Source organism: Typopeltis vanoorti, chromosome 12, assembly GCF_054136105.1.
Source record: "Typopeltis vanoorti isolate ZY-2024b chromosome 12, IOZ_Tvanoo_1.0, whole genome shotgun sequence".
Taxonomy (NCBI): domain Eukaryota; kingdom Metazoa; phylum Arthropoda; class Arachnida; order Uropygi; family Thelyphonidae; genus Typopeltis; species Typopeltis vanoorti.
Window position 1 is genome coordinate 3,684,591 of NC_143560.1, and position 24,808 is coordinate 3,709,398.

General features: G+C 37.9%; 1 protein-coding gene across 3 annotated transcripts in view; it reads left to right on the forward strand.

Annotated features, from left to right (window-relative positions):
• Positions 1 to 24,808, forward strand: part of LOC150100550 (transforming growth factor beta regulator 1) — a 166,184-nt gene that overhangs the window by 54,596 nt on the left and 86,780 nt on the right. For all 3 annotated transcript variants that reach the window (XM_090401904.1, XM_090401902.1, XM_090401903.1), the window contains one exon: positions 24,583 to 24,722. In XM_090401904.1, the coding sequence (XP_090258030.1) occupies positions 24,583 to 24,722 (140 nt within the window). The remainder of the gene's footprint in view (positions 1 to 24,582; positions 24,723 to 24,808) is intronic.

A 24,808-nucleotide genomic window follows, 5' to 3' on the forward strand; every position in this document is an offset into this window, starting at 1 on the left:
TATGAGCGCTCTACTCCAATCATCTCAAATTCGTCCCTCTGTCCAGAACTTCTGCACTATGCAGTACAGCCATTGTATGACTTTTATACCTCCATACTTGAGCCTTTTTTGTCGAATATCATCTACTCCTGCTGCCTTTACACATTTCAGGACTTTGATGACTTTTTCTACTTCAAATATGGATATGTATTATTGACTGCATGCCAGTTGAGTGTTTTTTACCACTGTGCTATCACTGCTTGTTTCATTTAGCAATTTTTCAAAATAATTACTCCATACTTCAAGGATATCTTTTTCTCCAGTTTTCATGTCACCTTTATCATCTGTAATTCCTTTTACAGCACTCTTTCCTCCATTTCTGAGCTTCTTCAACAATCTCGAATATCTTGCCACCTTCTTGATATTTATTTTCAATTTTCTTACCAAAGTCTTCCCACGACTTTTGTTTAGCTAATTTTACGCAGTGTTTAGCTTTCTTACATTTGTTTCTGTATTCTCTAAGAGCACAAACTGACTTATTTGCCAGGAAATTTTGATATGCTTTCTTCTTTTCCTTCACTGCCTCTTTAACTTCCTGTGTCCACCATGGAGTTCTGATTTTTCTATCCTTGCAGACAAAGCCACATGCCTCTCTGGCCGAATCGATCAATGTTTTCTTCAGTGCTTGCCACTGAATCTCCAAGGTTTGGTGCCTGTTCTCAAATGCTTTCATTTTTTCTTGAATAATGTTTGTGTATTTTAGTCTACAGTACATATCTGAGAGCTGCTTAACTTTTATTCACTTTAAAACTTTCTTATATGTTCTTTTCAATATGAAATTCAGTTTCATCCTGCTCAAGACTGAATAGTGATCACTTCCAATTTCATATTCTCTGTACACTCTGGTGTCCTGCACTAGGGAGAAAACATCACTATCAACAATGACATTATCAATGAGACTTCTTATTTCTTGCCTCTCAAACCATCTCAACCTTGCTTCCTGTATCTTTGCTCCTAAGTTCGTAACTTTCACCGTCCCCCTTACATAGTCATTTCTTAGACGATCCTTTCTGGTCACACTGCACATCCACCTAAGCATTCTCATCTCTGCTACCTCCAACCTGCTGATGTTACTTTTCCTCTGGGCCACAGTTTCCATAGCATATGTCATAGCTGGTCTCACCACTGTCCTGTGGATTTTCCCTTTTAGATTGATCCGCACCCTCTTATCACATAGCACTCCATCTCTCTCCAGTTCTTCCATCCTGCTTGTATCCTGCATCCCACTTCTCAGCCTCACCATCCTCTTTCATTATTGAACCTAAGTATCTAAAGTCACTGATCTTCATGATGACATTTCCTTCCAGCTCCAGATCTGTCTCCTGGCTGCCATCCACTGTGCAACACATATACTCTGTCTTACTTCTGCTCAGTCTCATACCCCTCTCTTCCAGTACTTTCCTCCATCTTTCTAGTTTAGCTGCCACTTCTCTTGATTCTGCATGCAGCATGATGTCATCTGCATACAACATAGTCCAAGGCTCGTCTTCTCTCACCACCTCCATCACAATATTCACAATATTAAACAGGAAGGGACTTAATGCTGACCCTTGATGCAAGCCAACTGTCACTGGAAAACTTTGTCTCTCCTAGCAGGTTCGAACTCTTGTCTTCACATTTCTGTACATCTCCTGCACCACCCTGACATATTTCTACAGTACCTTCTTCCTCAGACACCTCCAGACTTATTGCCTTGGCATTCTATCATATGCTTTCTCCAGATCAATAAATACCAAATTTAGCTCCCGTTGCTTCTCTTGAAATTTTCCTTCATCTGTCGTCGATCAACCAGGCATGCAGCAAAATTACTCCTTTGCAATCTCCACCTCCTTCCTCAGTCTTCCATCAAGAACCCTCTCTAGGATTTTCATTATGTGGGACATCAACTTTATATTCCTCTGTAATTCTTACTGTCTTGGTCATCCCCTGTACCCTTGTAGATGGGGACAAGAGTACTTTCTCTCCATTCCTCAGGTATGTTTTCCTGTTGACAAACTTTTATTAGCAGGTCCCACACAGGTCAATTCCCTCTTCCTCCAGTGACTTCCATGCCTCCACTGGGATCCTGTCAGGGCCCACCAATTTTCCCTTCTTCATCCTCTTTATGGCTTCCTTCACTTCCACTCTACTAATATTCTGCACCATCCCCTCATTAGGCTCCCCATCTTCTCTGTGATTCCTTGCATTTTCTTCATTCAAAATATATTCTCCATCTGTTTCCTCCAGAGTCTTTGATCTGCCTCACATGTACAATGTCCTTTGATGCCTTATTTCTACATTTTGCCAGTCAGTAAATCTTTCTGGCAGGAATTTGATGATGATGATAAATCTTTCTCTGTCCTTCCTTTGTTTCTAATTATTATTAGCTTTGCTGTTTTCTCCAAATTTTCCCAAAATATTTTTTATGTCTTACTCTGCTATTTAAATCCCCAACAAGGACCAACTTTTCGTTTTTCATTGTGTCAGTTGCTTTCTCTTTGTCCCAAAAAAATTTCTCCACTTCTACCTTAGTAGAACCTGCTGTGGGACCATAGGCACAAATAAGTCTCAATGTCCAGTTCCCCATTCTGATATTTGCCCACATCACTCTATTAAGCAGGCTGCCATTCAAGAAGATTAGCCTTGCATTTAGTGTTGAATACTATGGCTACTCCTTTTCCTTGATTGTCATTGTCTGAATATAACATTTTGTATTTATTGCTCAGAAAGATCTCTCCAGTTTTTGCCTTTTTTGTTTCAGTCACCCCTATTATGTCAATCTGGTACTTATCCAATTCCTCAGCTAGCTTCAGTTCTTTGCCATTCTGGCTTCTTATGTTGATAGTACCAAACTTGAACTCCAGTGATGTTGAGTTGTGGGTGTGTTTCAGGATTTGTTCCAGTCGCTGACTTTTTGCTGTTTGCCCTGGTTCCCTGGCAAAAACAACAGGGGACCTTGTTTAACCAGTTGATGCCCCAGCTGGCATGAAATTCGGTCATGTTGTACTGTCATTTTATATGTGGTTTAAACAAATAAGAATACAATTTGGTTAGCTAAATCCCAAATTTCCAGTCCACCCTCGTTCGTTCAGTATCCAGGTAGATACCTAACAGAATGCACCACAAGAAGGTGAGGATTGGACATTAGGTCAGAAGCAGTGGTTGGTTCTCCGCATTCCTTTAAAGGTTATGTGGAGGTCTCCTCTCAGTTATACAGCTTTGACCCTTAAGGTAGTATATCTTCCTTTGTTTATTAACTGTTGAAAATATACGTGATGTTGGATTGGATTAATAAAAAAATATTGTGCACGCATATACCACATTTTGTAGCACTCAGTGAATACTCAATAATGCCTTTTGCAGTGATAAATGATTTAGAATAATTGATTAAATTCAAAAGGGAACTGTTACATCTGTTGAAACATAAACATATGTGTAAAGGGGGAGTCAAGAGGAATGTTCATAATCTCAGAAGCATATTTGCAGTGGTCTTTTTGATTAATTCATATGAATGGGTTTGGATCTAATTTATGTAGCTTTGAATGTTTAAATTTTAAAAATAGCTATGAAATTTTCAGTAGAAAAAAATATGATTTAATAAAGTTTCATTCATGAATTTATGATTCATGTTTATGTTGGGTTTTCAGAAATGGATTACTTATACATACCTACCTACACAATGCAGCTTTGTCTCTGTGCATCACATATAGCTAACAATAAGGTCATAAGGAACTTCTGCATTACCACCCTTTATAGGTGGGCTGCAGCATCTAGAAATGTAACTGAGCAGTGCATAGTATGTTGATGAAGGGATGATTGTGTAGTATTCATTGCATTGTTGCATTCTTGAGGGAGATTGAGACATCGGAAAATAGCTGAATTAAGTAAATGAATATTGAGTAAGGAAATGAAATGAAAAGTATAAGCTTGATTATACTTTTCATATAAGATACTCTTGATATAAGAGAATGATCAAAGAGTGAGATCAAACTGCTTATTTGAGTTTTGATTTGTAGTGGGAGCATGGGGAAGACAAAGCAGAAATCACTGGTTATTGCTTAACTCTCTTCCATAAGACTAACTATAGTACAGATATTTCCATACTCATCTCATGAACATAAACAAGTAGTCAAAAGGTGTCACACCTTAATACTAAAATACTCTGGATTAGAGATAGATGTTGATCTATATCTAATCCAGAGATAGATGGAAATATGACTTCTGCATTACTTCAACCTTGGTATCACTTTTGGGTCTGGTTCCCAAAATAAAAGACCTCAATAAAAGTCAAAACTGGTCTGGGTAGTGGCCCTTCCCATAATGCATAGCATTAAACATGTCTGTAAGGATATGTGCATTGCATTATGGGATACTAAGGCAATTGATGTGAAGTTATTAGCCTCTATATAAAAGTAACTGAGTTGTGAAGTGACTTCACATGCAAACTTTGTTTGCTGACACTTGGAAAAACTTTCAGTTATTTGTAGGCTTCCAAATGTACTTAATTTAATTCATCAACTTGTATTCTAATTCTTTTGGTGATGTTGTTATTAGTATGATGTTATCAGCAAATCATACATTGCTTAAGTACTCTCCATAATCAGTCCTCTTTTCTCCCAGTTCAATTTTCTCATATCATATTCAAAGGATGTAGCAAATAATTTTGGTGAGATTTTCCCTGTCTGACTCCTCTTTATTTTGATTTCTCTCTTTTCCATTTAAATTTATTGCTGGTGTAGTAACCATTCCACAGACCTTCCACAATCTTTTGTCACTTGCTTCTGGATCTTCTAAACAACTTCATCACTGAATCCAAGAGTTTGGACTACTGCACACAGATCTGTGTTCAGTAGTCCAGAAGTGGCCTTGTGTTAAAGCCTTATATAATCCCTCTATCCTTGCTTATTAGTGTTATTCAACAACCACATGATCTGATGTGCTATATTTGGTTACCTTGGCAATATGTCTTCTAAACTTCAACTCCCTGTCCTCGTTTACATCCAAGTCCCTGGCCTCATCATTTTCCTGCAGTTCAATTCCATCAGTATAGTACACAGCTTGTGATCTCTTCCCAAATTGCATCACCTTACACTTAGCTCGTTAAACTGGCAGCCATTTACCTTTGTTCATACTGCTAGTCTGTGTAAATCTTCTTGTAGGATCTCTGCATCACCTTCATTCACCATTGCTCTTTCCAGTGTAGCATTGTTAGCAAACAGCTAAATATTTCCTGTCAAAAATCATTTCCTTTATCATTGATAAACAAATTAAACAGGACAGGACCAGTACTGATCCCTGTAGTACATCACGTTATCACTTGTCTTCTCCTGAACTAAATTTCTCCATAAACCACTCTTTGATATCTGTCCATCAGCCACTAATATACACTAATATAATATACAATAAATATACCACTGTATATGCATCCTCCTAGTCCAATGTATTTGTCACCTTGTTATGATTAAGCAGATTGCTAAAACATGATCTGTCTTTAGCAAACCCATGCTGTCCATTAACACGTTCGCTGCCACGCTACTTTGGCATGGTCTGTTCCCCTACGCCGAGCAGTTTTACTTCTTCAAGGTCAGTACGATAATCTCGTTACCGGAGGTAAACGACCTACGAGTATACTCATAGTTGGCTTGTACAGAGCATATACAGTCTATGGGAATACACAGTTTTGATGCTAGCCCCCACAAGCCAAGCATTTTCACTTCTTCAAGGTCACTACAATAATCTCGTTCCCGGCGGTAAGCGTCATATGAGTATACTCGTAGCTGGCTTGTGAAGCAGGTTTACCCACTACGAGTATACTTGTAGTTGGCAGCGAACGTGTTAAAGAGAATTCTGCTATTGTCAACCCATTTTTGAATCCTTGTCCTCACTAGCTTCTCCAACACCTTGACCACAACTCCAGACAAGCCGATCGGCCTATAATTCGAAGCTTTAGTCTTATCTCCCCCTGTATGAAGTGAACAATTTTTCCATCTTTCCACTCCTTTAGAAATTGGGCTAATCTAAGACTCATGTTAAAAATCTAAGTTAAAGCTGTTGTTAATGGCCTGGAAGATGGTATATCACCACATCTCAAAACATGTGGTGATATACGATCAAGTCCCATGGTCTTGTTGATATCAAGTTTACTCAATTCTTCATATACCTTCTGTTCACTCACCATCATTGGTTCCTTCCACTAATTCCCACTAGGTTCTGCATTATGTTACAATCACAAGGATTGAATACTTTGATGAACTGCTCATCGAACACCTCTACTGTATTCTCCTCAGTGTTCATCATTTTCCCATTACCACTGACCAAAATCATTCTTCCGTCTGCTGGCTACATCTCGAAAAACTCTAGGATTTCTTTTAGCCTCGTTTGCTAACATTGCTCATACTGCACTTTTGCTACCTTTACAAAGCAAGTCACCTTCCTTGCTTGCTCTTTGTACTTCTCAAGTAACTGATTATTGCCACTCATCTTACAATTCCTTTTTCTTCCAGAGATTGCTTGCTTTATCTCTTTGGCCATCCATTTTATACCTACCTTATTTAATCTCCTGACCTTTGGAATACAATAGAGTCATTGCCTCTGCCAGATACTTCCTGTGTAGAGACTAAGCTGCATTGATTTCCTTCCCATCAAATTCCTCATTCCATGATATTACTACAAGCCACTCCATGAGTTTGTCATAATCACCCATTCTATAGTTCCACATATAACTCTTTCTCATAAAAGGAAGGCCTTATATGGCTGGCCACCACCCAAGTGATCACTTTATGGTTAAAACCACTGTCAGTATTTACTCCTTGCATCTTCACCCTAGATGGGTACAACTCCTCTGCCATCATCAATAGCACTCCTCCTCCTCCCCTTTTTGCTTTGTCTGTCTTCATAAAAGATTACATATCCCTTCATCTCTAGTCCTGTCAGAATGTCATCTCACTTATACCAACAATTTTGTTGGTATAAGTGAGATGACACTTTCAAATAATTTCATTCCCCTGGTTTCAAATACCTCTAGCATTTGTAAACATACACACTAGCTCATTTCTATTTCTATAATCTTCTTCTTCGCGTTATTCCCGCTTCCTATGCAGGGTCCGCGTGTTACTTAGATGCGACTACTTGTTAGTACTACTCCCAACCGACCCGTCGCCTGGTCTGCCGCTGGGGGGGGGTATATTTTTGACTGTAGAGGCATATGTTCACGGGGCCGGTTGTCTGTTTGCGAGATGAAAAACGCCAGATAAACTGGCGGAAAAAACCCTACTGACCGCGCCCAAGACCGGCTAACTTGGCTATGCCTGAGGAAGATCGTCAAATTCCTCACGTCTACAACGGGAATCGAACTTGGGACACTCCTTCCCCAGTCATATGGTTGCGAAGCGCAAAGCCACTAGGCTAACCACGCGGTATTTCTATTTCTATAATAAGTCCCACTAACTCTACTTCTCAGACATGCATCCTCTACACTCCCCCTGTACGTTCCTGTCAATCATCACTAATATGATACTTCTCTGCAGACTTAAATGTCACCTCCACATCCTTGGCTATCTTAATCCTGTCTTACGCACTCGTACATCTACTCCTGAAACCATCCTCTACACTTTTCACGCAGTGTCCACCCTGACCTTCCCTGTTTCCCTCTCCACTTTGTGTTCCTTTTTTCTCAATCTCTTCACTTGTTCCACTCCATTTGCAAAGTTGCCTGTGTTACTCTCCTGCTCTTCCACAACAACTCTGGCTGTTCCAGGTCTTACATTCGCTTCAATCATTGTCTTGCAGCAACTGTTCTTCCAACCTACTCGCACTAAATCCATTGAAATATAGCCCATCTCTTTTATACAGCTCTATTTTCCCCTCAAACTCGTCCCACAAATTCACAAAATGAAATCCTTTCTCCTCACACAACTCTGCTAGTATACTGTTCATAATCTTCGCTCGCCTTCTCAGCTCATCATTATCATACCTGGGCAACACACTGACTACCTTATATACCACACTGTTATCCTTCACTTTCCTTAACAGCCTTACATTCCTGTTACCAGTCAAATCATTTGTGCCAACTACCACTGTCATCTCTTTTGCTTGCATACTCCTCTTATCCATTGCTTCAATCACCCCGATCATTCTATCTCCTAGAAAATAGACCTTGTGCACCTTTTCACTCACCATACTTCTCGTCATTGAATTCCTGTGCATTGCCACTCTCAAATCATTTGATATTTCTTTCAAATCTTTCGTCCCATTCATCCTCATATTCCTATGCAGGTCTGTAATTCTCCTCAGTTCATTCCTCATATGTTTCATCACTAATCTCATCTTTACCAACTTCACTTTCATCTCTTCAATTACTTTCTCACTGCCATTTATGCTACATTTTCACTACCTTGCACATCTGCTCACTTACCACTCACCACTGCCATCTATGCACAGAGTCTTACCATTATCGTTCAAGCACTCAGCCATCCCATCAACTCCATTTACTCCTGTAGTTACATCCATGATCTTTTGCCTGCCACTCACATTCAATGATATCTCATAATGCATAAGTATGTTACACTTCTTGCACACCAAAACTCTCATCTCTCCTATTAATCCTCTCCACATAAATATTTTCAATCTCTTCCAAAGCATACATACTACATTCACAGCATCTCATCATTTTCAAACAATCTATGCCACTTGCATTTGTCTTTTGTGCCATTCTACACATCGCCACCATTTTACTCGCGCTCAAATCTTTACACAAGTAACACAAAGGAATTTAATAAATACAGAACTAAAACTACACTGAACACCACCTACCAATCACAGTGATCATACAACTTTATTTAAATAACTAGTTATTGCTATTGCCACACATAGTTTTAAAATTTAAACTTATCTTTTCACAGCGATCTCGGCACACATAACTCTCTTCGCCATTTAGTGGCCAGCCACCTGTAGTTGTGACACCTCTATGCTCTGCTGTTAAAGCCTGAACTCCATCATTATGCTTGGCATTGCAAAGAATATTGTATTCTGTCATAAAATGGTCTAATTATTTAAATATTTTCTTTGCAGTCGTTTTATTAATAAGGGGTTCACAGAACAAAAATTCTTCATTAATTATAACTTCTGATTCAAAGTAAATATATATATATATATAAAATTGATGAAAGCTTGTTATTTCTTTACTTTCATCTAATTGTAGTGAAAAATACTGACTTTTTTTTTTTTTTTTTTTTTGAATACGCAACTTTTGTGGAATCTGCTACTTGATTGATGCACCTGCATTCACAGTCATTTGTCAATGGAATAGAATCAAGCTCTGCTGTTTTGTCATCAAATAGTAATAATCTTTATCAATATCTTTAGCTGCTGGTAATATAAGATTTTCTACAGTAGTGTGTGGTTTACCAGTTTTAGCAGTTCATAAGCTTATAAGATAAAAGAATCTTTTTAAAATAATTTTTGGATCATTTGTGATGACAAAAGTTTTCAAGAATTGTTTATTTTTCAGCTCAGTTAATTTCTGTATAAAGTAATCAATAGATGTGTTTTTTAAATGTCCATGCTTTGATTCACAATACCTTTTTAAGAAGAGACGGCTTTATGTAGGGGTTGGATAACAAATTAGGCATTGAGGCTTAGGTTCACTTTCATCTCTATACCAAGTAAACCCAAATTGCAAATAGCAATCATTGTATTTTCTGGTAACAGTTTTTATGTTTTTCTCAGATGAATTACTACTAGTACTGTGCAGTGATAGTACAAGTACTGTGTACTCGCACTTCCCTTTGTGATTTGTTTTCCTGTATACTGTCATCAGCTTCGTGCATTATCTTTCCTAGCCATCTTTCAATTTTGAACAGGATTTCTTTTCTGTAAAAATAATAAAAAAAATGACCCAGAATTCAATAAAATCAATTTTAATATTTTAGTGTTTGTTTGTTTTTTTAAATGTTGGGCCCATATTCAAGAGGTGTTGGCTGGTCAACCTATAGTACTTTAGTACCGTATATGGGTAGTGGGATGGGAAAGGAGAAACTTATTGACATTCGATTTAAAAGCCTGTATATTGTATTCCTTGGGAAATACATCAGGGGGAAGACTGTTCCAGTTCAGCAGTAGCAGGGATGAAGGAGGAGGAAAAGAAACTTGTTCTGTGGGTTTCAAGGTGTACTGTACTGTGTTGGGTGGTGGCTGTACGTGTTCTAATGGGTTTAGTACAGAGTAGGGGAATTATTGATGCTGTTTCAGATGAGCATTTTCCATGAAAATATTTATAGAATATACAAATTGCAGAGACTAAATGTCTATGTGAAAGTGGGAGGAGTGAGTTGTAAGAGATGGATCATTTATCAGTCTAATTGCTCTCCTCTGTATTGAGTCAAACATTTTGAGGGAACATTTAGGAGCCCCCACTCTAAATGTGAGAACAGTATTTGATAGCTGGATGGATTTGTGATTTGTATAAGGTTAACAGCTGTTTTGAAGTCGAATTAATGTCTTGAGTGCAAGAGAAAGCCTAGTTTTTTGGAAGCTGACAATTTGTGATGTGTTTATCCGAGGAGAGGCTTGATATCTTGGTAATTCCGAGAAGAGAGATTTCATCTTGTCTGGGAATTTGAGTGTTATCAAAAATAATACTGGGGGAAAATGGTTCTTTTTTGTGGGAAATAAGACAGAACTGGGTTTTACTAACGTCGAAGTTGACGAGGTTATCTGAGCCCCATCGGAGGATGTCTTGGAGGTCCGAATTAAGGGAAGTTGTGATTGATGTTCTATGGGTTGAAGTGAGTTGTGTAGAGTAAGGTTTATCAAATGAAAGGGAAGAGTGCAATGTGCTGTCATCTGCAAAACTGTGTATTGGGTTGGAGGTCAACTGAAGTAGGTCATTGATGTACAGAAGGAAGAGGATCAATGAGAGAACTGAACCTTGTGGGACCCCAGCATTAGTTGGATAGTGGGAGGATAGGGAGCCATCTACCGTCACGCATAGTGTGCGTACAGACAGAAAGCTGGCAATCCATCTGCAGAAGTCCTGAGACAATCCAAATGATGGAAGTTTGCTTAGTAAGCCTTTGTGCCAGACCCGGTCAAAGGCTTTAGAGAAATCAAGTGCAACTACTTCGGATTTGCCAAATTTTTTGTCTAATTTTGACAACAGATTTATGATCTCTTTCTAGCAAAAGGATACAGGGGGCATTGTATGTTGGGCAGTTGGAGTGACTGGGGGGGGGGGGCACTTGCATTGTCAGTTATGCATGCATTGGATGCAAAGTGGGAAGCCAGGAGATTAGCTTTTTCTGTGGGTGATGTTGCAATTGAGCCATCTGGGTATGATAAGGGTGGGAGTAGTGTAGGGTAAAAGTTGTGACCAATTGCTTTGGCAAGAGACCAAAAGGTGCGCAAGGACAGGCTGCTGGTTTCCTGCTTTTTGCCCATTCAAATTCTGTTTTGGAATCATTAATAATTTTTTTGCATCTGTTTTGGGCTTCGGCATAGGCACGGAAGGAGGATGGAGCTCTTAATTTGAGCCAGTTGTGGTAAGCCTGATTTTTCATTTGTATGGCCTTGGCACATCTTTTGGAGAACCAAGATTTGGATAGGGGATGGCAGTTTAGAGAAGTGTGGGGAATATATGTTTTCATGCCATTGAGGATTACTTTGGTGATATGTTCGGTGCATATGTTTGGAATGGAAAACTGCAAACAATAGTCCAACCATGGGAATGAAGCATAATAGTCTCGGAGGCTGTCCCATTTGGCACTGTTATAAAGCCAAACGACTCTTGTGTAGGTGTGACTGTGTAAGTGTTGTTGCATGGGGTAGGAGATGAACACTAGGTTGTGGTCAGAATTATGCATGAGGCTCACTATATTCACTGTATATTTGGAAGGGTCATTGGTAAGGAAGAGATCTAGGGTATTTGGGGAGTGATTTGGGTTATCTGGTATTCATGGTCGGCTTGTGAACAATTTGTGTAAGGTTGTTGGTGATGGCAAATATTTCAGCATCTCTGCCTGCAGGATCTGCACAACTGGAAGAGGAAAGCCAGTTGGTGTTATTGACGTTAAAATCACCTAGGAGGATGATTTCACTATTGGGAGAGTGGGATTGGAGAAAATCAACTTTTGAGGAGAGGAAATTAAAGAGATGGTTGAGATGGATAGTGCTGGGGGGAGGTGAAATTTGAGTTTCTGTTAAGAAGAGTAGGTGGGGTTTGGTTGACTGCAGATGATAGTGGACACTATTAAGGTTGGAGTTAGACCATGGATGTTGGTGTAGTGGATGTGCAAGGGCCTGTGGGGCATGGCTTTGACCGCATGGGTCTTGCACATTTCCTATGCAGTGCCTGCATACTGGTCCCCTTGGTGGCTATTAGTGACGTCACTTGGTTTTTGCACTAGGTTGGTTTGTTTGTAGTCTATGGTCCAGCTGTTGTCTCCATTTTGGCGTTTTTCTTCTAGCTGTCTTCAGAGTTGGCATCTTTGTTCCCTTTGTGCAAAGGTTAAGTCAGGGCACGCAAGTACACGCGATTGGGGGCAACTGTCCTATTTATCGGCATTAATTTGGATGTGTTTGTCGGTGTATCATAGATCACTTTCACGAGACGTGGACAGTTTGTTCCATCCTTTCTTTGTTTATGGGTCTGAAACGATGACGTCTGATGATATTCCTGGGATCGAAGTTGCATTCACCTGCTAGTTTGCTAACATCTTTTAAAGATTTACCATTTTCCTCTGGAAAGTTCAAAATAATGGCGTCGAATATCATGTTATTGGCTTCGATCGATGTGTGTACCGTTGATGCGATTAAATCTCGGAGTTCATTAGTGGGTACAGATGCACTTGCGATCGGCCGCTGGTCATCAAGTATCTCAAGCTTTGTTTCCAACTTTTGGATTTTGGACGAGAAAGTATTGATTGTGTTATTAAGGTGTTGTTTGAGATTTTCAACTTGTTTGCCTAGGTTCAGCTGCTGTTTAACAGAAGGAAGGCATGTCAAACAGAAAAAAGGCTGGTTCAGTTCGTTAAAAAGCTTGAGCACCGATTCATCTATTTTCGTGCAGGAAGCTTGTAGCCAGTTGCAACAGAAATTGCACAATATACTTTTTTTCTTTGAGTAACTTCGGTTTTGCAACTGCAGCATTTCGTATTGTCTTTCAGTTTGTTGACTATCGGCTGCGCTCCACTGACAGGACTCAAAGTAATCTTTCATTGTTGGCCTTTGTTGCCACCATCTTTACTTTGCACGGGGCATAGCAGGTGCTTTCACATGGCTGTTTTTTTTAATTGTTAAAAATGACTGATATGAAGGACTATGGGTACTTACGAGTTGTGTAGAAGTGATTGGCTCCTTAGCACCCTCTGTTTTCCCGTTTACTGGGTATTTTGCACAAAAAAAATACTTGCAAATACAATAAAATTCGGGAGCACAAGTTTAATGAAACTTATTTACAAGTGCCGCCTATCGGAAGTATTTTAATTACATGAAAGAAATAACCTTTCTTCTTATCTTGTTGTTTTAAAAACATACATCAATCAAATTTAATGTTCATAGGACATTGTAGTGAGAACACCTAAGTTGCTGTTTCTACACACAAAACAGCCTCAAAGACTTATGAACATTCAGCATGCTCAATCGACACCTCACAACTAAAAGTTGAGGCAATATCCTGTGAGATCTCAACAAACCATATCTTATTTGCAGAATCCACTACAACTGTGAAGTATGATCACAGAAATTAAAGAGAAACTCAAATTTACGTGGAAGTAAATTTAAGAGGTGTAAAATATTCCCATAAGTATAAAGGCATCCTCAGTATGCCAAAATAAAAGAAAACAAAGGGAACACAGAATAAAATGCAATAAAATAATTGATTTTGAAAGCACTACTGCAGCATAAATAATGTAGAAGATGGTCAGTAAATTCCTAATTTAAAAAAAAAAATTATATAATAAAATGATAATCAGGAATTTACATAAGATTGATACAATAACATTTCCCATAAAAGGGAAATATTATTATTATATCAGTCTTATGTAAATTCCCATAGGGGGAATATTATTGTATTACACTCTCTTTTGTTATTGATAGTGATTCCTTCAGATTGATCTAAGATAAATAATTATAGGATGTAACTGCTTAGAGTTGAGTAGGATAACATGTGATATATGTACTAAATTCTGAGGAGGAGGAAATTAACATTGAACAGCACTAAAATGTTAAATATGTTAACTCAAATATATAAATATTAATGAGAGGGAAAAGTGAAAGTTTGAAAACAAGAATAAACCTCAGACTCAGTGAAAAAAAAAATCTGAAGGAAACGTTATTCGTTGTATGTATTTAGAATTGAAGCTATTAATAATACAAACTTTTAATCATGTAGTACTATCATATCCTGTATATCCCTTGAAGGCATATATTAGGAATTTGATGAACTTTGTTCATTGACTCAGACAGGAAACACATCGAGAAGCTGTCTGCAAAGATAGAAAAATAAGAAACTACATGGTGGACACAAAAAGTTAAAGAATCAATCCATGTAAAGAAGTCATTTTGCAAGTTCTTAGTGAGTCAGCATTTGCCATTCAAGAATATAGAGAAAACTGTTGGAAAACAGTTACAGGTAAAAATAGCTAGAAGACACCTATGGAAAGTTAGAACAAGATCCCACAGGATATTTCCATAATAAAACCAATAATTAAATAAAAAAATATGCTGAATTGGTCTGAAGAAACAAAAAAAAATGCCTGGCATCTAGACATTTTCTTGTACCTGGAATATATGGAATCCATAAACTGCATAAACAGAACTTGCCATTGAGACTAATTGTTGATGCAAGACTCTCTCTCCAACTTCTTTATGTAAGCAGCTGGCAAACCTACTCAAACCTCACATCAGGCAAATATCATCTTATGTTAAGAATACAATGCACTTCATAGAAAATATCAAAGGCATCACATTGGCTCCTACTGATATAATTGCAAGCCTGGATGTAGTAAATCTTTTCACAAATGTTTCAAGAATAAAAATCATACAGATACTTAAGAAAATTTTTCCACTGGACATAGTGGACCTTTTTAAACATTGCATTAATGGCACTTTTTTTAACAGAAAATAATAGGATTAACTGCGGACTCTCCTCCTCTCTTCTTTGTTAGGTGTGGGTTGAAAAAATAGCCCTCCAATATCAAGGAACACAGCCAAAAATTTGGAAAAAATACATTGAGGATATTTTTATCATCTGGCCCAGTTCTACTACCCAATTAGAAGATTTCATTACTTTTCTGAATAACATTCATCCTCAGATCAAATTCACAGTTGAATTAGAAAGAAATAGGTCTTTACCATTTTTGGATACATTAGTTGAGATATCAGCATAAAGCACACTCAACTTCTCAGTCTACAGGAAACCAACTAACACAGGACATCATATATATATGCATCTTCTCATCACCACCCAGTACAAAAAAATAGATATTATCCATTCCTTATGCAACAGAATTTTCACAAATATAGATAAAAGAAACTAAGAGCTACAGTATCTTAATTTTGTCCTTCCAAAAAATGACTACAACAGAACATTAGTTAAAAAAAAAAAAAAATTCAATCTCGAGTTCCAAAAAAGTTAAAAAATCTATCTTGGCTTCCAAAACAAACAGAACAATAAACATAAACCAAGAATATAAAGGAGCAGTAATTCTCCAATCTCAGATCTGTTGCAGCTGTGGGCATAGGACAAACTGGCAGATCTGGGGTGATACACTGATCGGAACACATCAAGGACGTTGAGAATGAAAGAAAGCACTAATCAGGGCTGGCAGCATATTACAACAGATGTAAAACATCTAGTAGAATGGTAACAAACTGAAATCCTTCACACTGATTTCTGCTTTTACTCAAGAAGTTCAAGGAATCAGCTGAAATTATGAAATATCCTATACAATACAATACAATAAAAAACAAGGGATGATTTTACATCAAATCTGGTCTTCCTTAATTCATCACAACATGCTTGTATCTACCAACCAGGTCCAGCTGGTGGCGTGTGCAATATACACAGGTGCCACAGAATTAAAGGTGCCTAGAAAAGATGTCAAAAAATATGAGATAAGAGTTTAAACGAACAACGAATGGTACAGAATGGTACATATAATTATGAATGTACGTCATCTTCCATTCGGGCCCCTTCAGATCTTCCCGGAAACGAACAAATAAATTCTGAAATTGTATCCTGGACCCGATTATATCATTTGTAATTTTTGATTAAAATTTACGAAAATATACCTAAAATAATTCTTTATTTTTTGATGTATCGTAAATCAACTTATGATTAATTGTTGAGTTCCGTGTAAAAAGAATTTGTATAAGCAGGACTAATCCATATGTAACATTATACTGTAAAGCCGTTTTCATTTGTTTTTCATTTCTTGTTCATTTTATTCACACTTTATTCAAAAAAAAACTTTTTTGGAAAGGCGCCAAACATTAATCGCACACACAAGAAAAATGACTAGGCGCCCTCGCTGCTACCAGCAGTATACAGCAACCCCCACGAACCAGCATAACAGTGAATGCATGCCTTTTATTGTTTATAAGCATTCAAATATTCTTCACTAGAATGTTAATTACTTTGCTTGTAATTTTTTAATTTATTCGTGCTATTTCCTGATGAAGATTTTTTCATGAAACTTGTCAAATTAAAGCATAATTTCTTTTTGATTTCTTTGTGAGTAGTATAATACTGGAAAATAGTGATTCTAATAACATCCTCTGATGAGATAATCAAATCCAAGACCCTTGATACTGTATGCTCTGTTATGTACTGCCTAAAATAGTTGTCCCTCAAAATCTCGAGAAATTAATTATCTTTACTTCCATATGTCATTTCTTCAGTCCAATTTTTATTACCATAATTAAAATCATCCACAATAATCACCCTTATTTGCTAGGCTAATTTGTCTATACATTTCCTTCTCACTGCCCTACACATTACATTGTAATGTGATGTTACATTACCAGTTTATAGCTATCCAACTAAATACTTCATCCTGTCTACCCTCACCTCACACCGTACTGCTTCAGAACCGCTGCCACTATTTTCTGCTTACATTTCCACCTTTGAATGACATAACCTCCTCTGCTACCATCATCACTAATACTCTTCACTTTCTGCCCTCCATCTCTACTCCTGTCAGAGTGTCATCCATATTTAACTACATCTCGCTAATTCTGACAATTTTTGAGCATATGTACTGTGTCAATGATACAATTCAATTCCCTTTATTTGAATACTTCTGGCATTCATAAACTGATATACTAGCTCATTACTAATTTTTGGTAAGTTCTACCAACTTTATTTTTCTGATATGATTCCTCCTTCCCTGGCTGTTCCTCTCTGTCATCACTGATCTTGCACTTCTCCTTAGTCCTGTATGTTTCTTCCACATCCCTGGCCATATCAGTCCTTTCTTTTATACTTCCACTTCCACACAGTGTCTTCCTGTTGTCCATCCTGATCTCCTTCACCCCTCCCCATTTCCTTGTCTGTCTTATGCTTCTTCTCTCTCAATTTCACTCATACCCTTTACCTCTCCTATTCTGCTTTTCTTTCACATTACTTCTTGCTTCCCCAGATCTTCCATTCATTTTAGTCATTACTCTCTTGCAGCAACAGTTTCTCCAGCAGACTCACACTAAATCTATTAAAATGTAACTTATCCCTCTCTCTCTCTCTCAAGTCTCCATCCATTCCTCAAATTCATCCGACACATTCACAAAATGAACTTCTTTATTCTCACACAACTACGCTAGCATACCATTCATAATCTTTGCTTGCCATGTCAACTTATCACTATCCACATGGTTGGCCTAGTGACTATGCACTTTATGCCTGGGGAAGGAGTGTCCTAGGTTCGATTCCCATTGATGACATGAGGAGCTTAAGGATCTTTCTCAGCCATAGCCAAATTGGCCGGTCTTGGGTGTGGACAGCAGGGTTTTTCCACCAGTTTATATGAGGTTTTCATCCCAAAAGTAGGCAAACTGGTCCCGTGCACACACACATGCTACAGTCATGGGATATAGTACTTAATCCCTCATTAGGAGGGCTCAATCAGTCCGAAGAGGAGATCGAGAAATGGGGGGAACCCTCACACGAATATTAAAAAAAAAAAAAAAAAAAAACTGTCATATCTGGGCAACACAAGACCACCTTTCTTACCACACTGTTATCTTGCACGCTCCTTGGCAATCTCCTTATTGCCATTCTTACATTCTCCTTGTTACCAGCTAAATCATTTGTGCCTGCTACCACTACCAACTGTTTTGCTCACTTACACCTCATTTCCAGTGCTTCAATCACTCTACTCATTCTATCCTCAGGAAATCTAACATTATGCACCTTCTCATTAATCTCATACATAGCTGCTCTCACATTATGCACCTTCTCATTAATCTCATACATAGCTGCTCTCACATTATCTCATCCACCCCCCCCTTTCACATTATTTTATCTTTTATTCCAATCTTCCTGACTCTTCCATACATATCCGTTATTTTCTTCATTTCACTCTGCCGGCATTCCATCTCTTGCCTTTTCTTCACCAAATCTGTTTTTCATGTCCTGATTGCCTGAGGGATAGCATACCCAGTCTCTGAACAACAAGTTGTGGGTTCAGATCCTACCATGGGTATGGTGTTTGTAAAAGCCTTCTATTGATGAGCACTTCTATTGCTCCTTCAGTTCATAAGGCTTGTCTATTTTTTTTAAAATTAATTTCTTGCTGCCATCTGCTGTCTCTTACTGATCATTTGCAATCTCCACATTTCTCATTGCCTTTCATTGCTTACTCTCACAGCCAGTTGGTCTATCTTTCATGTATGCCACCTTGTCATTACCTTCATCCACCACTTTTATACTTTCTTTGATATTTGTTTCACTATTATTTACTCTTTCAACTCCATTCTCTACAACACTCTCAATTTCACCTTTCTACATTAACTTCTGTCATTTTGTTTTCCTGCTTTTAACAAGTTTTGCAATTCTGACTCAAGAAGCACCTTTGACACACCTCTCTCTCTTCACACTAATTTTCATACTATAATCCATTTTCTCTCGATAAGGAATACATAGTGCACGCACATGCTATGCTACGCCTCACAAAATCCTGGATGTCAAATGTCCCGAATAACGCCATCTTGACTACCATTATTCTCATCAGGAGGCCATGAATAACACTATTTATGCAACAACACTAAATCTATAAAAAAACCAAAATGCACTCAATTTGCAGAGTCACACCCAAGGATACTATTGATAATAATTATCAATTACTCATATTGAAGTTTCTGGAACATAAAGCTACATGGACACTGGAATGTAAACAAATACTTCATCATCATCATCAAATTCCTGCCATGTACCCTCAAGGGGTGTTCAGGATATGACAGTACTACATGAAAAATTTACATCATTACTAACTTCCTATCTACAATTTTCCTCCAAATCAGTCTGTTACTTGTCAAGACTCCAACATTATCAGATCTTATATTTCTATCGTCTAAGGCACTTTGTACCGTATCAATCCACCTATATCTTGGTCTTCCTCTGGGTCGTTTTCCTGCCAGCTTGGCAGAAAACCCTTGTTTTGCTAATCTTTCCTCTCCCATTCTATTTAAGTGACCATACCACCTGAGATTAGCTCTGCTAATGCATTCCTGGATGCTGACAATGTCAAGTTCTTTCCTAACATCCTCATTTTTAATATGATATTGCCATTGATGCCATCTGTTCACGCCTCTAATCTTTCTCAGGACTCTCATATCTGCGGTCTCTAGTCTTTAGTCAAGTGTTTTACTTCTGACCCAGCTCTCAGATCCATAAGTTAAAACTGGTTTGAACACTGTCTTGTATACAGCTAATTTAGTGTTCCGACTAATTTCTCACTTATTCCATATGAATTTATTCAATTGACTTCCCACCATACCAGCTTTGCTGATTCTGGTATCTATTTCTGTATTTAATTTACCATCTTCAGTAAAAATCGTGCCTAAGTAACTGAAATGTTTTACTTGTTCCACAGGTTCTCCATTCACAACACAGTTGATATTTTCAATGATTCTGCCTATTTTCATTGTCTTTGTCTTTTTATTGCTGACCTTCATACCATATCTATTACAACAGCTATTCAATTTAGTCAGAGAATCTTGCAGACTTGTAGCGGATTTATTTAGAAGTATAACATCATCTGCATAAAGCAACGAGCTGACATTAACATCTCCAATTTTGATATCAGGTTTAATACCACTTTCCTTCATAATGTGATCCATATAGAAAACGAATAACAGAGGTGATAATGTACATCCTTGTCTCACACCAGATTTAACATTAAACCATCTTCCTGTACTTCCTTCAATTCTAACTGTTGACTTACAACTCAAATAAAGACTAAGTATTGCTTGATATAATGCCCCATTGACACCATATAACTGCAGCGTATTGAATAGCTTCTCTCTTTTTGCACCTCGTCATATGCCTTTTCCAGATCGACAAAACTTGAATACAAATCTTTGTTATATTCCCATGCTTTCTCGACTATTTGTCGTAAAGTGAAGATCTGATCCTGACAGCCTCTATTTGGCCTGAATCCAGCTTGTTCTTCACCAAGCTTTTCTTCCACAATTCTTCTCAACCGTTTCTCAAGTATACTTGCATAGATCTTGCCAGGAACACTCAGTAGGGAAATACCTCTGTAATTCTCACATTCGGTTTTATTTCCCTTTTTATATATGGGTACTATGAGAGCTCTACTCCAATCATTGGGAATTCGTCCCTCAGTCTAGGCTTTCTGAACTATGCAGTGCAGCCACTGCAAGACTTTTATTCCACCATACTTCAGCATTTCTGGTCGAATATCATCTACTCCTGCTGCCTTTCCACATTTCAAGCCTTTGATGGCTTTTTCTACTTCAAGTATGGATATGTATTCCTGACTGCATGCCTGGTCAGTGTTTTTTATCACTGTGCTGTCATCACTGCTTGTTTTATTTAGCAGTTTTTCAAAGTAATTACTCCATACTTCAAGGATATCTTTTTCTCCTGTTTTCATGTCACCTTTATCATCTCTAACTCCTTTTACAGCACTCTTTCCTCCTTTCCTAAACTTCTTCAACAAACTCCAGAATATGTTGCCACCTTATTGATATTTATTTTCTATATTCTTGCCAAAGTCCTCCCATGACTTTTGTTTAGCTAGTTTTACACACTGTTTAGCTTTCTTATATTTGTCTCTGTATTCTATAAGAGTAAAAGCTGACTTATTTGCCAGGAACTTTTGATATGCTTTCTTCTTTTCCTTCACTGCCTCTTTAACTTCCTGTGTCCACCAGGGAGTTCTGATTTTTTTTATCCTTGCAGACAACTTCACCACATGCCTCTCTGGCAGAATCAATCAATGTTTCCTTCAGAGTTTGCCACTGAATCTCCAAGGTTTGATTCCTGTTCTCAAACTCTTTCATTTTCTTTTCAATAATCTTTCTGTATTTTAGTCTACAGTTCACATCTGAGAGCTGCTCAACTTTTATTCGCTTTAAAACTTTCTTACATGTTATTCTTTTCAATATGAAATTCAATTTTATCCTGCTCAAGACTAAATAGTGATCGCTTCCAATTTCAAATTCTCTGCACACTCTGGTGTCCTGCACCAGGGAGAAAACATCACTATCAACAATAACATAATCAATGAGACTTTTCTTATTCCTAGCCTCTTCTCTCCATGTGAATTTGTGCACATTTTTATGTTGGAACATGGTGTTAGTACTAACCAGTCCATGTCCTGAGCAGAAATCCCACAGATATTTGCCATTATTATTAGCTTTGCTCTTTTCTCCAAATTTTCCCAAAATATTTTTATATGTCTCACAATCATTTCCTACTCTGCTATTTAGATCCCCAACAAGGACCAACTTTACCTTTTCCATTGTGTCAGTTGCTTTTTCTAAAGCGTCAAAAAATTCCTCCACTTCTACCTTAGTAGAACATTCTGTGGGATCATAGGCACAAATAAGTCTCATTGTCCAGTTCCCCATTCTCATATTTGCCCACATTACTCTACTTGAGACTGACTGCCATTCAAGAAGAGATTAGCCTCATATTTTGTGTTGAATACTATGGCTACGCCTTCTTTTCCTTGATTGTCATTGCCTGAATATAACATTTTGTATTTATTGCTCAGAAAGATTTCGCCAGTTTTGGTCTTTTTTGTTTCAGTCACCCCTATTATGTCGATCTGGTACTTATCTAATTCCTCAGCTAGCTCCGTTTCTTTGCCATTCAGGCTTCTTACGTTGATAGTACCGATCTTTAACTCTGGTGATGTTGAGTTGGGGTTTGTTTTCAGATTTGTTCCAGTAGCTGACTTTTCGCTGTTCGCCCTAGTTCCCTGGCGAAAACAGCGGGGGCCTTGTTAAACCGGGCGACACCCCAGCCGGCATGAAATTTTGTCATGTTGTACCATCATTTTTATTAGCTTAAATTAATTATTTACAGCCTCCATTTCACTAGATTAAGCTAGCATCATCAGAGACAATATAACACTACACAATCATTGAAGAGAAACTTAACTTGGATAACAAGGCATGCATGGAGGGTGACAGTGGCGCTCTTTGTGGATTTGGTGTCATAATATTTTGTATTTGGAGTCTTGCCTTTTGGGAATTGGAGTTTTGCAGGCCTGTTTGTTTATTATCCTTTTCATCAGATGTATGTAATTGCAATGGTTAGACTCATAGGTCATCATTTTTGTTGAGATTAGAGTGATAGAATTAGTACCTTACAGAATTCTTTGAGTTTTCATTTGTACTACTAAATTTTGGTAGAATGTAAGAAAAGCCTTTCCAGTCATTTCTATAGCACAAATGCTTTTATGATTAGAAAGTGAGATAGATTTGTTCATAGGAAACTCAACCTGTCATTTGACAGATGAGAAAGACGAAGATTTTCCACAATTAAGGAATTTGATTTGTTGCTATTGGGATTAGGTGTCCTCTTTCCTTCTATTTAGGATAGTTACAGGTGCAATCAATTACAAAAAATAAGCAAACCATATATACACTATCTACCAATAATTGCCCATCAGGCAAACTCTAATATCAGCTTTGGTTTTGATCACCTCCAATGGGTGGCAGACATCAGGTGAAATTTGTCTCCATTCCTCCATCAAAGCAGCACAGTTCAGCAACAGATCGAGGACATGCTGCTCTGGACTCAATTACTGCTTCAGTTTGTCCCACAGGGTGTTCGATTAGATTGAGGTCAGGACTCTGCATAAGCCAGGGCAGTCATTTAACATCCATTTCTTTATACCATTTCAACAGCTGCAGTTTTATGGGGTATTGCCGTCTTGATAGCAACTCAGGTCTGTTCCATAAAAACTCCACAGTGTAGGCAGCACCTGATTATCCAGAATATCAAGGTACTGAGCGAGCTGCCTTCATGGAACTACAGATAATGACCAGTGGTCTCACTCCAGACCACCTAAATGCATCCCACACCACTACTCCACCACCACCAAACTTGACTGTGGCTACAACACATTGTGGTAACAAGCGTTCACCAGGCTGCCTTCAGACTGGAAACAGGTGAACCTTGATCCATCGCCCCAGAGTACCATTTTCCACTGGTCAATTGTCCACTTCACATGCTCTTTGCACCAGGCCAGAAAAAAAAAATGGAGTTTTTTTTTTCGTTATGGTATTAGTGTTCACCATGGTGTTACTGGCGCTCTGGAACCTCATCACAGATTTGTGCTGATTGTAGCTGGTTTTTGCATGCCATCCATTTTAACACCCTTCTCTCCTCTCCTCAGTCATTTTTGGTGGCTGCCCTGGGTGTTTTCCTGCACTAGTGATGCCAGAATGTTTTCATTTGTTGATCACACCACCAACTGTTGATTTTGGATGCTCCAGTTGAGTGGCAATGACACGTATGGATATGCCAATGTGACAGCCCATGGTGACACCTCTCTCTCGAAGTCACTGAGTTCACGTCATGTTGCTATACCACCTGTATTCAACTTCTATGATGAAATACTGCTTCCTACCATCTGTACATCAGTCCTTACATTATTAACAAACCTGGAATATTCCATAATTTCAAATGAAAGTGGTGTCCAGACAATTATTGATAGGTAGTGTATATTTAAATAATAGTTATAGCAGGAAAACAATTCAGCAGAATTCTTCACAAGAATACTGAAGGAGTCTTGAACCATTGTTTATGATTTCTGTGTGGCCTCTGATAAAAACCACTGGTTCAAAATGGCTTTTAGACCTACAAAACCATAATCTTTTGAAGTAAAGATGGATATATGGATTTTTTTTTAATGAGGGAAACTTTGAGATGAAGGTCTGTATTTGTAAATTTTTGATTGCTCTCAAAATTTTTTTACTTGGTAAACAATGTTTCAAACATTGTTTGCCATTGAAATTTGATATAAAATAATTATGGATAATTATTATCCTTCTGTTGTGATAAAATTATTAACTTTTATTTATATTTATTAGAAGAAAGTTTGAAAGCTAAAACCAAAAGAAAGAAAACGAATTTTGATAAAAGGATAGTACAACCTATTCTTCTTGATTCTTCTGGTCGGCCTGTTTTTCCAATCATTTTGGGTGAATTAACTGTTCACAGTTTAGGAGAGGTAAGAAAGTGCTCTTTCATTTTACAGGAACTTTTCTATTGAATATTAAGGCTAGTTTAAGAGTTAATACTATGTCACTGTATTAT